Below are 12,303 nucleotides of genomic sequence, written 5' to 3'. Positions count from 1 at the left end.
GCCTACTTGTGATCTCTCTCTGTCAAATAAATAAATAAAATCTTTAAAAAAAATCATATTGTTGTTTTAGATGTTAATAAATATATGCCTGCTATTTGTAGAGGTTCTCTATGAGAAAAATTCTCTGAAACCTGCTGGGCTGGGTGGAGAAGGACAGGGGGAGAGAAAGAATTACAAGCAAGTTCCATGCCGAGCTCAGAGCCTGACACGTGGCTTGATCTCATGACATCGAGATAATGACCTCAGCCTGAATCAAGAGTCAGTTGCCTAACCAACTGAGCTACCTAGGCACCCCCTTGATTAACTTTTTGTTATCCATTACCATTCACACCAAGACTTGAATTCTTTTCCAAAACCCATGAAGTTTTCTTTGTATCTGACTAATCTAACCTTGTATTAGTTTTACCTAGGTGCACATATTTGTTCCCACAAATCTGGTATGTTCCTTATTTTCATCTCTACTACTCCCCTTCCTTCCCACTATTGCTTCTGGAGTCAGCCAGAGGGTCTCACAATAGTTTCCCTTAGCAGTACCAACCGGGGTGAGCTACTATAGAAGCACTAGTATACATTAAAACATTTTAGAAAATAATAAAATTCTTTAAGTTGGAGTTATTACTCATTATTTTTACCATATGGATTTTTGAGTTTATTTATATCCAACACTTTTTGCTATATAAATCTCATTTCCTTTATTTCAGAACTCCCCTGAATATTTTCTAGAAATCATGAGAAGCCTTGGCTTTAAGCATAACTGGCAAAAGTATCTCATTAGATCTAACCCCTTGGAGAAAAAAATGATTCACTTTACAAAAGTGGAATCTGCCACGGTTGGTGCGCCAATAGATGCTATCACTCTCCGGTAGCCAGGCTTCACCTCTCAGTGCTCCCCTTAATGAAGTAGATTATGATCAACATGGTTAAAAAGAAGCATAATGCATTTGTTTTGAATACTGGCAAAAACACATTTCTAGCTGGAGTCTAAAATCTCATGGCAGAGACCACCCAGTTCACTGACAGGTGACGTCATTCATGCCACATGGTATACAGATCCATATGCTATCAATGCAAGAGATCTAAATTATTTTCTGAGAATCCGTATGGGTGCTTAACAAGTGCTGTAATGCAGCAAAGATTTTACACACAAAACGTCAAATATACTAATATGCGTTTGTTTCCCAATCTTATGTATTTCATGTTCTAACTGTTCATGATACCTAATTATTTTCAGGGCACTTTCCCTTTTTCCCTGAAAGAAATGCTCCACAAAAATAACTGTGTTTATAACATGCTAAATTTTTATCATCTTTATTTTTATCAAAAGAGTCTGAGACAGTCTATGGATAACCCTGCAGGAGTCAAAAGCCTGTGGCAGGTTTTAGAGAATCATCTGCTGCCTCCTGAGCTAGGAGGATTTGTAGGACAGAGCTCAGGAAGTTGCCATGGCTTGGGGGCAAAGCAGGCTTTTGCAGATAAACCTTAAGTCTCAGATTCTACCTTTTGGAGCCAGATATCATTTTGTGGATTAATTAATACTTTTGAGGGCTTTGAGGATGAAAGACATTGTAAGCATACAGTGTTTTCTTATTTTAAAACAAAGGACAGCCACTTTGGGGGAATAATTTTATTGATCAGGCTGTGCTTTCCTTAAATAGTTAAAAAAAAATCAAACAAAATTTCCAAAAGCTCTTCATACATTCAATATTTGACTTTAGTAAGATAAAATTAGGTTTTCTGAAATAACATCCTCCCAGACCTTCAAGTTGGTAGTGTGTTAATAATAAGTTATATAATTTAATAACTCTAATAGAAACCATCTCCTGGTTGTTGTTTCCTGTGCCCTTCCTTTCATCCAACAGAAGTGTCTTTATTAATTTCTGTATTTACTGAGGCTATCCTTGTGCTAGGCGCTATGCTAAGTTTGTGGTACGCAATGACATACTAGATAGTCATGTCCCTTTCTTGAGGAGCTTTCATTCCTTCAACCTAGGAATGAAGAGTAGTATTAAACAAATAAAGGAAGGCATCATTCTTTAAATGCAAATTACAAAACATGCTGTGGCAGCAGAAAAATAATTTCCCATGAAGAAGGGCTGACCTAGCCTGGATTAAGGAGTCTTAAAAGCAATCTTTGAAAGGGGCATTTAAATTGAGATTGCCGGACACACAGTTTGTCAAGCAAAGAACTTGAAGAGGTCGTGAATAGGAGGGAAAGCAAATGTAAGGACCTGGAGGTGAGAACAAAATTAGTCCATTTTTTTAAAAAAACTGCAAGACTTTCTCAGTCACCTGGGTGGCTCAGTCAGTTGAGCGTCTGCCTTCAGTTCAGGTCATGATCCCAGGCATCTGGGATCAGTCTGCGTCTGGCTCCCTGCTCAGGGGGGAACCTGCTTCTCCCTCTCACCTCTCACTCTCCGTCTGTGCCCTCTCCCTCAAATAAGTAAATAAAATCTTTAAAAACAAACAAACAACAAAAAACTACAAGACTGCCATACTAGACTTGAAAGTAGTGAACAAGGGATATGGGTTGGGGGTGCAGGGAGACGGAGGCAGTGCTCAGATGATGAAGGGTCTTGAGGTGATGGTAAGGAGATTACAAACCATTAAAAGACAGAAACAGGTTACAGAAACATCTCCCATCCACATTTGAATTTCATTTAAGTCTAAAGTAGAGAAAAAGAACACACACACACCAACAACAACAAAGGCTATTAACATTGAGCAATGCTTTCTTCCTTACTGCCTAGAACAAAATTAGGTTATAAGGAAACAATTGAATTACACTAATAAATTGCCCAGACAGGAACTGGGAAGGCCATTCCTTTCTGAATTCCAACGACAGGCAAAGAAAGAGCAACATATTTAAATCAAAGATACAAAGAAATATAACTTAGGGAAGAAGAAAGAAACTGAGGATGAGCAAGGAGAGGTGGGATATAAGAAAAGCCTGCAGAAGGCTGAAGAAAACTCTTGAGACACAGGGAAGTCCCCTCATCAGCCGGTTTCCCAAACAGAACCTGGACTTGTTTGGTGGAGGCCAAATGAAACACGCTGGTTACAAGATGAAAGGCTCAGGGAAAAAGCCACGGGAGTTCTTAAACATCCAATAGCAGCTGTTTCAAGATGACATTTTGATGAGTTAGGGGTAAATAAATCAGAGACATGTGGGTAAAATTTCCCTTGAAATACATAGGGGTTTAAAATGATGGGGAAAAGCACTTGGCAACACATAACATGTGCTTTGCCAAACCCAGCATTTGAAAAACGGTTCAAGACATTCAGCAGAACCCCAAAGCCCAACATGTTCTCTCATTCTCCGAGAAAGCGGGAAGGGCAGAATGTCCCTGCAAGCCTTGCACAACATATATACTAATGGGCGTAAATAAGTTACGATGGGCAAACCATGCCTAACTCTGAGACCTGAAATCAAGACCAGCCTCTCTGAGAAGGTTTAGTTGTTTTTTCCAGACCCCGCTCGTGTACGACAGAGAATCATTTTCCTTCACTTTTCTTCTGCTCTCCTTTTCATGTAGGCACTGTATCCAACTTGAATTTTGGTTTACCATGCTTGAAAAGTACACACACAGTAAATTATGTTCTTATGTTAGGCCAAACACCATATTTCATTCTTGAGCTATATGTAAAGTAGCTCTAAAATTAAGCATCTAATTATTTTTAAATTAGTGCTTTATATACAATGTACAGATAAGCTGGATTTTTAAGGTGATTTTGCCCCCTCTGCTTTCGTTTCCCTTCTTAATGGATTGTGTCCACTCCAAGTCCATAAACATGGTCAGTTGATCTGTTGTTGCAATAAAGTTACAGCCAGTATAGAAATCACTGGAGACTGAGAAGAAAAATGTAGGCAATGAATCCCACAGAAGAGAGTGGTCCAACCTGAAGACAATGTCACAAGAAGGAAAGCCAATGGAGATATTTAGGATGAATATATATATAGCATGGTGATTATAGTTACTAATATTACAGTGTATCCTAGAAATTTGCTAAGGGAGTAGATCTCAGGTGCTCTCACTGCAAGAAATATTTGAAAAAGTAACTATGTGAGGAGATGGATATGTTAATTAACTTGACTGGAGTAATAATCATTTCACTATGTATATCAAAACATCATGTACACTTTAAATAAATGTAATTTAAAAAGATAAAAAAATAAAACCAATAAAAGAAGAAATATCTACTTCTGTGAATAGTGGAGAATAAAAAAGAGATTGAAGAAAAAAGAGAAGCAGCATCTGGGGGTAGGTAAAATGATATAACCAGACGTGTGATTTTTAGTAGAAATCAACCAAACAAGCAAGATTATCAACAGAGTATTGTGATCTTTAAAAAGTTCAGAAAAAAATATAGCAGGTACCTTACTATTAAATAGGAAAATTGGGGTGCCTGGGTGGCTCAGTGGGTTAAAGCCTCTGCCTTCGGCTCAGGTCATGATCCCAGGGTCCTGGGATCGAGCCCTGCATCGGGCTCTCTGCTCAGCGGGGAGTCTGCTTCCCCCCCTCTCTCTCTGCCTGTGTCTCTGCCTACTTGTGATCTCTTTCTGTCAAATAAATAAATAAAATCTTTTAAAAAAATAAATAAATAAATAGGAAAATGATTAAATGCTACATCTGTTTGAAAATGATGGCCTCAGGGATGTACTTATAGAGAGATGATGCAGAGTACTAGAGAAGAAGGGCAGTCAGTCATACAGAAAGTTTCACAGGGGAGCTACGTTAAAAAGCTAACGCCAGTTTAGGGGTGGCACCTGCCTCCGCTTTGTGGATCTAGAAAGATTTCATTTCTCAGTGGTCAGGATCTCTTGGAACTATCTCATAGTAACTGAATTTATAAGAGGCTGATATATAAACAACTCTGATTTGTAAATTTATAATGGGAGATATTCTGACTACTTAAGTCACCCATGTTGTACATCAAAGGACCTCAGAAGCTGAATTAGGAGTCAGAGCGTTGCCCATGAATACAGAATCAGAACAAAGAGTAAAAAAACAATAACTTTAAATATATCAACAGAACAAGTATTGTGAAGCATAGGGCTTTGTGATTCTGGTGTTGAAAGTCAATCCCTTCTCAAAAAAAAAAAATAAATAAGGTCAATCCCTTCTCATCAAAATCTGGGGGAAGTCTTCGATTCAGTTCATTTCTATTCACAAAGATACATTTTAACAGAATTCTTGTGGTGGATTGGTGTAGATGAAAGCCTGTTCTTTTTGATTCTACTTCTTTTATCTGAGAACAACATGAAGTCTTCACATAATAAATTGCGGTGTCTGTACTTACGGTTACAGGCTGGTCTTTCTTCCACAATTGTTACCATTAATCAAAGGTTGTCTTCTGCACTCCCGCCTTGTCTATAGCCTCCAACTTAGGTTGATAAACAGGTGCTATCTGGGTATCCCACTGCCATTCATTCTTCTCATCTATATCTCAGCACAGTTGTGTCTGCTGAGTACTTCTTCAATGTTAGCAGACTGGCTGGCATCCAATCTGGACAAATTGCTGATCTTCCCTTCCACTTAACATTAAATAGGGCTTCTAAGGGACATTGGACAAATAGCTCAAGAAGCCAGATTCAGCATCTAAAGATTGGTTGACACTTCTTAAGTATACAAAGTTCAGGGAGTTCCTGTACTTTAAAGAACTTTAAGTTGGCCTGAAACTTGGCATACATTATCCTAAAGTTAGACATAAAGCTACACATAATTTTCTAAGTTACTAGAGATAAGAGTATCTGAGCCTTAGATGACCAGCATACTCAACTGTAGTTTAAAGATTATCATCCCTTCAAATGATGGGATTAACATAGAGAAGGAATAAATAATTAGAATAATTAATATGGAGCCATATATGAATCTACAAACAAAATACATAGCAATCTTCTGCTTGTTTTAATACTTCTTTCAGCTCTTATGAGCCTTCCAGAATAACTGATTTCTAGTGTCTGAAACATGGTGAGTTATTTCAAAGCATTATGACAAGAAATAATAAAGTAATTAAATCTACCTCATGGAACTGTTGCTTGCCAGCAGGGGACTTAAAATAATGCTGTGCTTTCAGTGTAGGGAGACTGGTTAGAATTTTCTTTTCCAGCGCAGAAGCTGGTCTGAGTCACTGAGATGACTAGAGGGGACTACGGTATACAGTCCTCAAAAGAGAAGAACACAAGTATTTTGTATGTACGCTCAAAAGCACATAAGCCCCCAGAAGATTAAAAAGGTCCTATTAATCTTTGCAGTTCCATTGTGAGCAGAGCAGCTGGTATTTAAGGGTCAGGGGATATTACTAGATGAAAATATGTTGAAAGAGTGAATGAGGATACATGAAGTATAGAAGAGGCAATTGAGAGAAATGAACACCTGATCCCAGAAATGGGAACACATACGTGGTGATTGTACATGTATGTAACTACATGTCAGTAGGTGTAGATATGTAAATACATATATGGTAGTTGTAAGTGTAGTAAGGGTGCATAATCCCAGGACTATTAACTACTTCTAATGACCTGAGAGGCAGCTTGGACTTTGGAAGATGACATAGGAGAAGAAAACTAACTTGCTACTCACCTTTTTCCTTTTTCTGGGGCCTCTCTGTGTCCATAGCTGGAAACTTTAATGGATTGACCCAAGACCATGGGAACTGGCTCAGCCTGTTTGATAACAATGATGTCACAATGAGCAGACACAACTGTGCTGATTTTATTGTCTATGACAATAGCATCTTAACATGAGAAATCCAGCCCCTGGCCTTAATCTCAATATCCTGAAAAGGTCCAGGCACGTCTGGAGAAACATTTCTTATAGATTCGAGGAGAGAGAATTTTTAAGTATGTATCTCAAGCTTGCTTGTATTTGTCTCTCCCTGAAAGAGTATTAGATTTTTGCTTTTGCATTTCTCTTCCCTTTTTAAATAAATGTACATCAATAATACATTCTGGGCTCTACATGTCCACCCAGTAGTCTTTTAGTGAGTTTTTTTGGGGGGAAGAAGGCAATACTCTTGGTTGAGAACTTACGCATCGATTTTTATGATGGGTTGAGAAGTTTGTAGCTTTTTAGTAGAAAATTCAGAATTTGGTAACTATTTTATTGTCATTGGGAGAACGCTTTAATAAAACAATAAATTTCGTCTATGGTTACACAACAAAATTTCTCAATATACATTACTAAAGAAAGGGACCATCTCTGTGATGCTAACTGCTACTGAAAACATCTTTCTTCCAAACATTTGTAGACACCAGTGATGCCCAGAGTTAAACACTGAACTTATTATAGAGGTTTTAGGGGGTAGACAAACAAAATTTTCTGCCACTGGGAAAAAGAAAAAAAAGAAGAGGAAGACAACATACATAGAATAAAAGGTGGGAAAAACAAATAGATGTATCCAAGTACAAAAATATATCATTGAACATCATGATTCTAAAAATTATCCAAAAGACCTCTGTAGACTCTTGTAGACTGTAGATAATATGCTGAAAAATAATTTTCCAGAAATGTAGATATGTGAAATACTTTGCTAGGAATCATTATTAATATCTTCATCATTATTTATTAAAAATGTATTCATTAAGTAGATTTTAAAAGGCAAATACTGTGCTATGTATTAGGAATGTAATAATGAACAAGCCAGAAAAGATCTCACCCACATCAGAGTCTTGTAAATAGCCAATTCATTAATTGTTAAAATTTTAGTGGTTTTGGGAAAACTCATTCATCCCCACCATCTCTTCCCTTCACTTTTCATAGACAGATGGACTTTTTGGCTTTTTCCATATTCTATAAAGATTTTTAAAAACTTTAAAATGGTCACTCATGCCTCTCCTAATTTGTTTCAACAATATTTATAATTGTGTTTATTGGTGTCAGCAAGTACTGAAGGTGCTGGGAATCAGGGTCTAAAAGGTACAATCACGGCACAGGTGCAGGTAGAGCCACATACAGTAGTCCCCTCATCTACGATTTCACTTTCCATGATTTCAGTTACCTATGGTCCACAGCATTCCAGGAGCAGACGATCCTCCTTCCAACATATCGTTGGAAGGTCAATAGTAGCTTAACACTATGTCACAAGGTCTACATTATTCACCTCACTTCATCTCCTCCTATAGGCATTTTATCATCTCACATCCTCACAAGAAGAAGGGTGAGCATACTGCAACAAGATATTTTGAGAGATAAAGACCACATTCACCTAACCTTTATTATAGTATATTGTTATAATAATTACTTCAGTTTATTATTAGCTACAGTTTTTAATCTCTTACTATGTCTAATTTATAAATTAAACTTTATCTCAGGTATGTATATATAGGAAAGAACATAGTGTATATATATATATGGTTCGGTACTATCCAAGGTTTTGGGCATCCACTGGGAGTCTTGGGGTCTTGGTATCCTCTGCGGATAAGGGGGCACTACTGTAAATGGACAATTATAATACGACCCGATAAGTGCTATGATAGTGAAAATGAGGATCTGTGACAGGGGCACCTAGAAGAGATTACAGAGGAATCTTGGAAGGACCCTCTAACAATAGACAGACAAATTAAATTTTAAAGTAGGTTTAATGTATTTGGGAGTTCTGGAATGGGGACATGGTGGAGTGGAGTATTAGTTGGAGGGAAACGTACAGGGTAGAATTGAGGGAATGTGGTCCTTTGACCTTAAGCAGGTGACTTCTAAAAGCTTTTAGCAGTTAAGGTAGGGTGTAAGATTGAGGGCAATTCATCTATAGTGAAAAGATGGAACACAGGGTAAGGACTTGAGAGATAGTTATGTGGAAAAGACGGGAAAGTGGCGATAGGGTGCTCAGAAATGAAAACACCTACCAAAGACTTCGCTGGGAGTCAACGCATCACAATTCGCATTGTACATTTATTTAGCCTAGAACTCCACAAAAACCTCTGTGAAGTTATCACAAGTTGTTGAATCTCCTTTAAGAAACTTGCAGCTGTATTTGCAACGAAAGCCAATGCATACAAAGAGGAAAGAAAGCAAACCCGCATTATGGAAGAGGATAATGGAACAGTCCTGCTACAGTGTTTCTTGGTGCCTGAACAAAATGCATGAAATGTCACTGTTTTAAATGCCCTTTCATGGTTCAGCTGGCTCAGATACTTCGTTCTACTGAATTCTTTCCACTTCGTGGCCTCAGCAGATGCATGAGGTGGTGAGGATTAGAAAGGACAAAGAACTTTTCTGAAGATGATCAGTAAAATTAAGGAAGACATTAAATCTGTTTTTGTTTTGCCATTTTTAATCACTTTTGTACACAAGTGACTTCAATGCCCAGGAGGAAAAGTGAGTAAAGGTGTATCACCATCTAAGAAATCATTCACATTACTCTTTGTAATATTTAACGGCTTGTAATGACTTTGATCTTGCAGGCACTTCCCATAAGCTATATATGCATTATTAATGAGCTTCCATGACTGGAAACTTCCATCACTGCAGTGACTGTTGGAAAGCATAGGTTCATTCAAAATAATAATGCATAAGGGTTTGTCATCATTTTAATGTATGCATTCTTTTTGCAGATGGTTGAAAAAGAAGGTTATCTGCAGAAAGCTAAAATTGCGGATGGTGGAAAGAAACTAAGGTAATAAATCTTCCTCCATTCACTTTTACATAACTATGATAGTTCTCCATCTCCTCCACTTGTGTCACTGCTGTTGTATAGAAAGGAAGGCCCTATGGTACAAGACTAGTATATTTCCCTCTGTTATTACTATGCTCAACATTATTTTTAATATAATCACAGTTTTCCAATAAAGCACTACATTCTATATTTTTGCACATAATATTAAATGAGGTGCTTCTTGTCCTCCTGGAACCTGAAATCTTAAAAAGTATGCCAATAGATAAGATAACAGGTCTTGATTAATCATTTTGCAATATATAAAAATCTCCCCCCTACAATACACTGGGAGCATAATTTTTGAAGATTGGGGGATTTGAAATACATTTCTTGCTCAGATAAAAATCACTTGAGAAAAATCAAAGGAAAATAAAATCATCCTTCAGGTAAAAAGTTGAATATTGCCACATTTGGAAGTGAAATTGACACAGAGTTGGTAAGAGAAATTAGAAAAAGAAAATAAGAATTCCCGTGCAACAGCACCAGGGAAAAACCTCGAAGGAGAAAATGAGCTTGATAGAAAGGTAGAGAAAGATGCTAGACATTCTCTATGGATGGGTTCTTTAGAAATAATCATTTCCATTTTAGAATGTTTCCTATTTCTCGAATACATACTATTATGTACTTAGCTTTGTGCTAGGTGATATATAAGCTACAAAGATATGTAGAAGGTGCTCAAATCAGGAGACAAGGCATTTACTTATGACTGTATTATTAACAGTTAAAACCATAAAGGATGAAAGTACTAATTAGCTACACAATGGGACACTTGTTAATTGTATAATGCAATTCATTACTGGAATGGCACTCTGGCCAACAATAGACCATAAAGTATGCTTTTGTTTGCTGCCTATAACGGAGTATGTATATTTTTATTTAAAGGAAGTAAAACTGGAGAAAACATCATCCATAATTCTCCTGAGCTATTTCAATTTTAAAGAACAAGCTCTATTTTTGGCTTTTATTGGGTTTTATTCTGGGATAATAAACAGGGCTTTGAACCCTCTTCTACACTGGTTCTGCATAGTTACTCTGCAGCCACACTCCCTGGAAGGGTCCAGGAGAGACAGGACTGGTCCCCCATGTCAGTGGATAATCTGGTTTAAGGAGTCGGACTTTGAAATGGCGACAGGATAATTTTTTGACTTTGGCTAAGCCAGTCTAGTGTCCCCTTTCCCTTGGACCTCATTCTCAATTATACCAACTGAAGGGAGTAGTATTGAGGATGCAACAATGACTTTTCCCAAGAGAATAAGACCCTCTCTTACCTTACAAGTTACATTCTCATAAAGTCTAAAGAGGGACAGGAAAGGACCCAAGGACTTGTTTATATAAGTTACCACTTCGGCGTTTATTGAGGCTTGGTAGGAGAGAGGAGGTGAGAGCTGTGGTGTTAGCCTCAAGCCTCATGCGTCGAAGAGGAGGAGATACTGAAAGGAATTCCAGAAAATAAAGATGATGCCCCACCAAAAGGGTTTCATAGCTGTTTTGCCCAGAAACCATCTTTATAAAATCTTTTCCTAGAGGTTGGTGTCAAGAAAAAGCAGAGGAGCAGAGCAAGGCTCTTTCCCCAACGAACTCGCATGAACACATTTTTAGGCAGTTTCAGTCAGTGTGTATATCATTTTGTATTTGTTTCATTTGTTGTTACTTTAATCAGTTTGCAAATCATTTTTGTGCTCGAGCTTAAATTCATATAAACATTAGTTTGTACTGCATTTCACTATTATTTCAATCAGTTTGCATACAATTATGCATTCTTTCAGATTTTTTCATTTAAAGCTATATACATTTTACTATTTTTTTTTTAACATCAGGGACAGAATTGGGTCGATTTTACTGCTCAGTGTTTGGCTTTGTATTATCGTCATTCTGCGTGAGACCCTTAGCTGGTTTTATTTTATCCACAGTCTCCAGTCCTCACTTTAGTGCCCTGTAGACTGTTAACGTTCATCAAATTCACTGTCCATATGCTGATGTGGTTATACGTGTGGCATTCTAGCAAATAGTGTGTAGTTGTTGAGTATGTGAATGTGTCCTAAATTCCAGACGCCTTTTTGTGTTATAAACTTCACTCTGTTTCTTATTACTTTTATTCAGTGTTAGTGTTTGGACATGGGTCAGTATCTATATATTTAAAATGAGTTCACTTCTTCCAACTGGGCCCATTTTGCCATTGGGTACATATACCAAATTTTACCTAATCTCTGAGCAGTGGACCCCTATTTGTCCCTAACTTTTTCCATTTCCCCCAAACAACACTGAGATAAAGCCACACATATATCTCTCCTTACATAGCCATTAGGTATTGTACTCTGGGACATATATCCAGGAGTGAAGGATTGCTTGGTGGTAAGATAGACATTTATAAATCCACTGAGTCCTGCAGCCAAACTTCCTCCTGAATGAGTGAGCACACGAGTTCACACTCCTGCAAAGCAGAAGGGAGCTTGTCCTGCCATCATCTCATCACATAGCATTATATAACTCTCAGTTTTGCAAGTCGATGGTTGCATTTATTTTTATTCCTCTCATTGACATTTCAGCGGAGCATGACTTCAGCCACTTAGAGTTGGTCAGGTTTTGCATTCTGAGAATCGCCTAGGTGTCAACTTCGACGACTTTCTATTAAACTTCTCACTTTATTTTTGA

The 12,303-nt window shown here is 37.6% G+C and overlaps 1 protein-coding gene across 2 annotated transcripts in view; it reads left to right on the top strand.

Annotated features, from left to right (window-relative positions):
- ARHGAP15 (Rho GTPase activating protein 15) overlaps nucleotides 1–12,303 on the top strand; it is a 597,249-nt gene that overhangs the window by 80,829 nt on the left and 504,117 nt on the right. For both annotated transcript variants that reach the window (XM_032856130.1, XM_032856131.1), the window contains exon 4: nucleotides 9,551–9,612. In XM_032856130.1, coding sequence (XP_032712021.1) covers nucleotides 9,551–9,612 — 62 coding nt within the window. The remainder of the gene's footprint in view (nucleotides 1–9,550; nucleotides 9,613–12,303) is intronic.

The sequence above is a fragment of the Lontra canadensis genome, unplaced genomic scaffold (genome assembly GCF_010015895.1).
Source record: "Lontra canadensis isolate GAN:19392208 unplaced genomic scaffold, GSC_riverotter_1.0 scaffold11, whole genome shotgun sequence".
Classification (NCBI taxonomy): domain Eukaryota; kingdom Metazoa; phylum Chordata; class Mammalia; order Carnivora; family Mustelidae; genus Lontra; species Lontra canadensis.
This window is presented reverse-complemented; position numbering and strand designations above follow the sequence as displayed.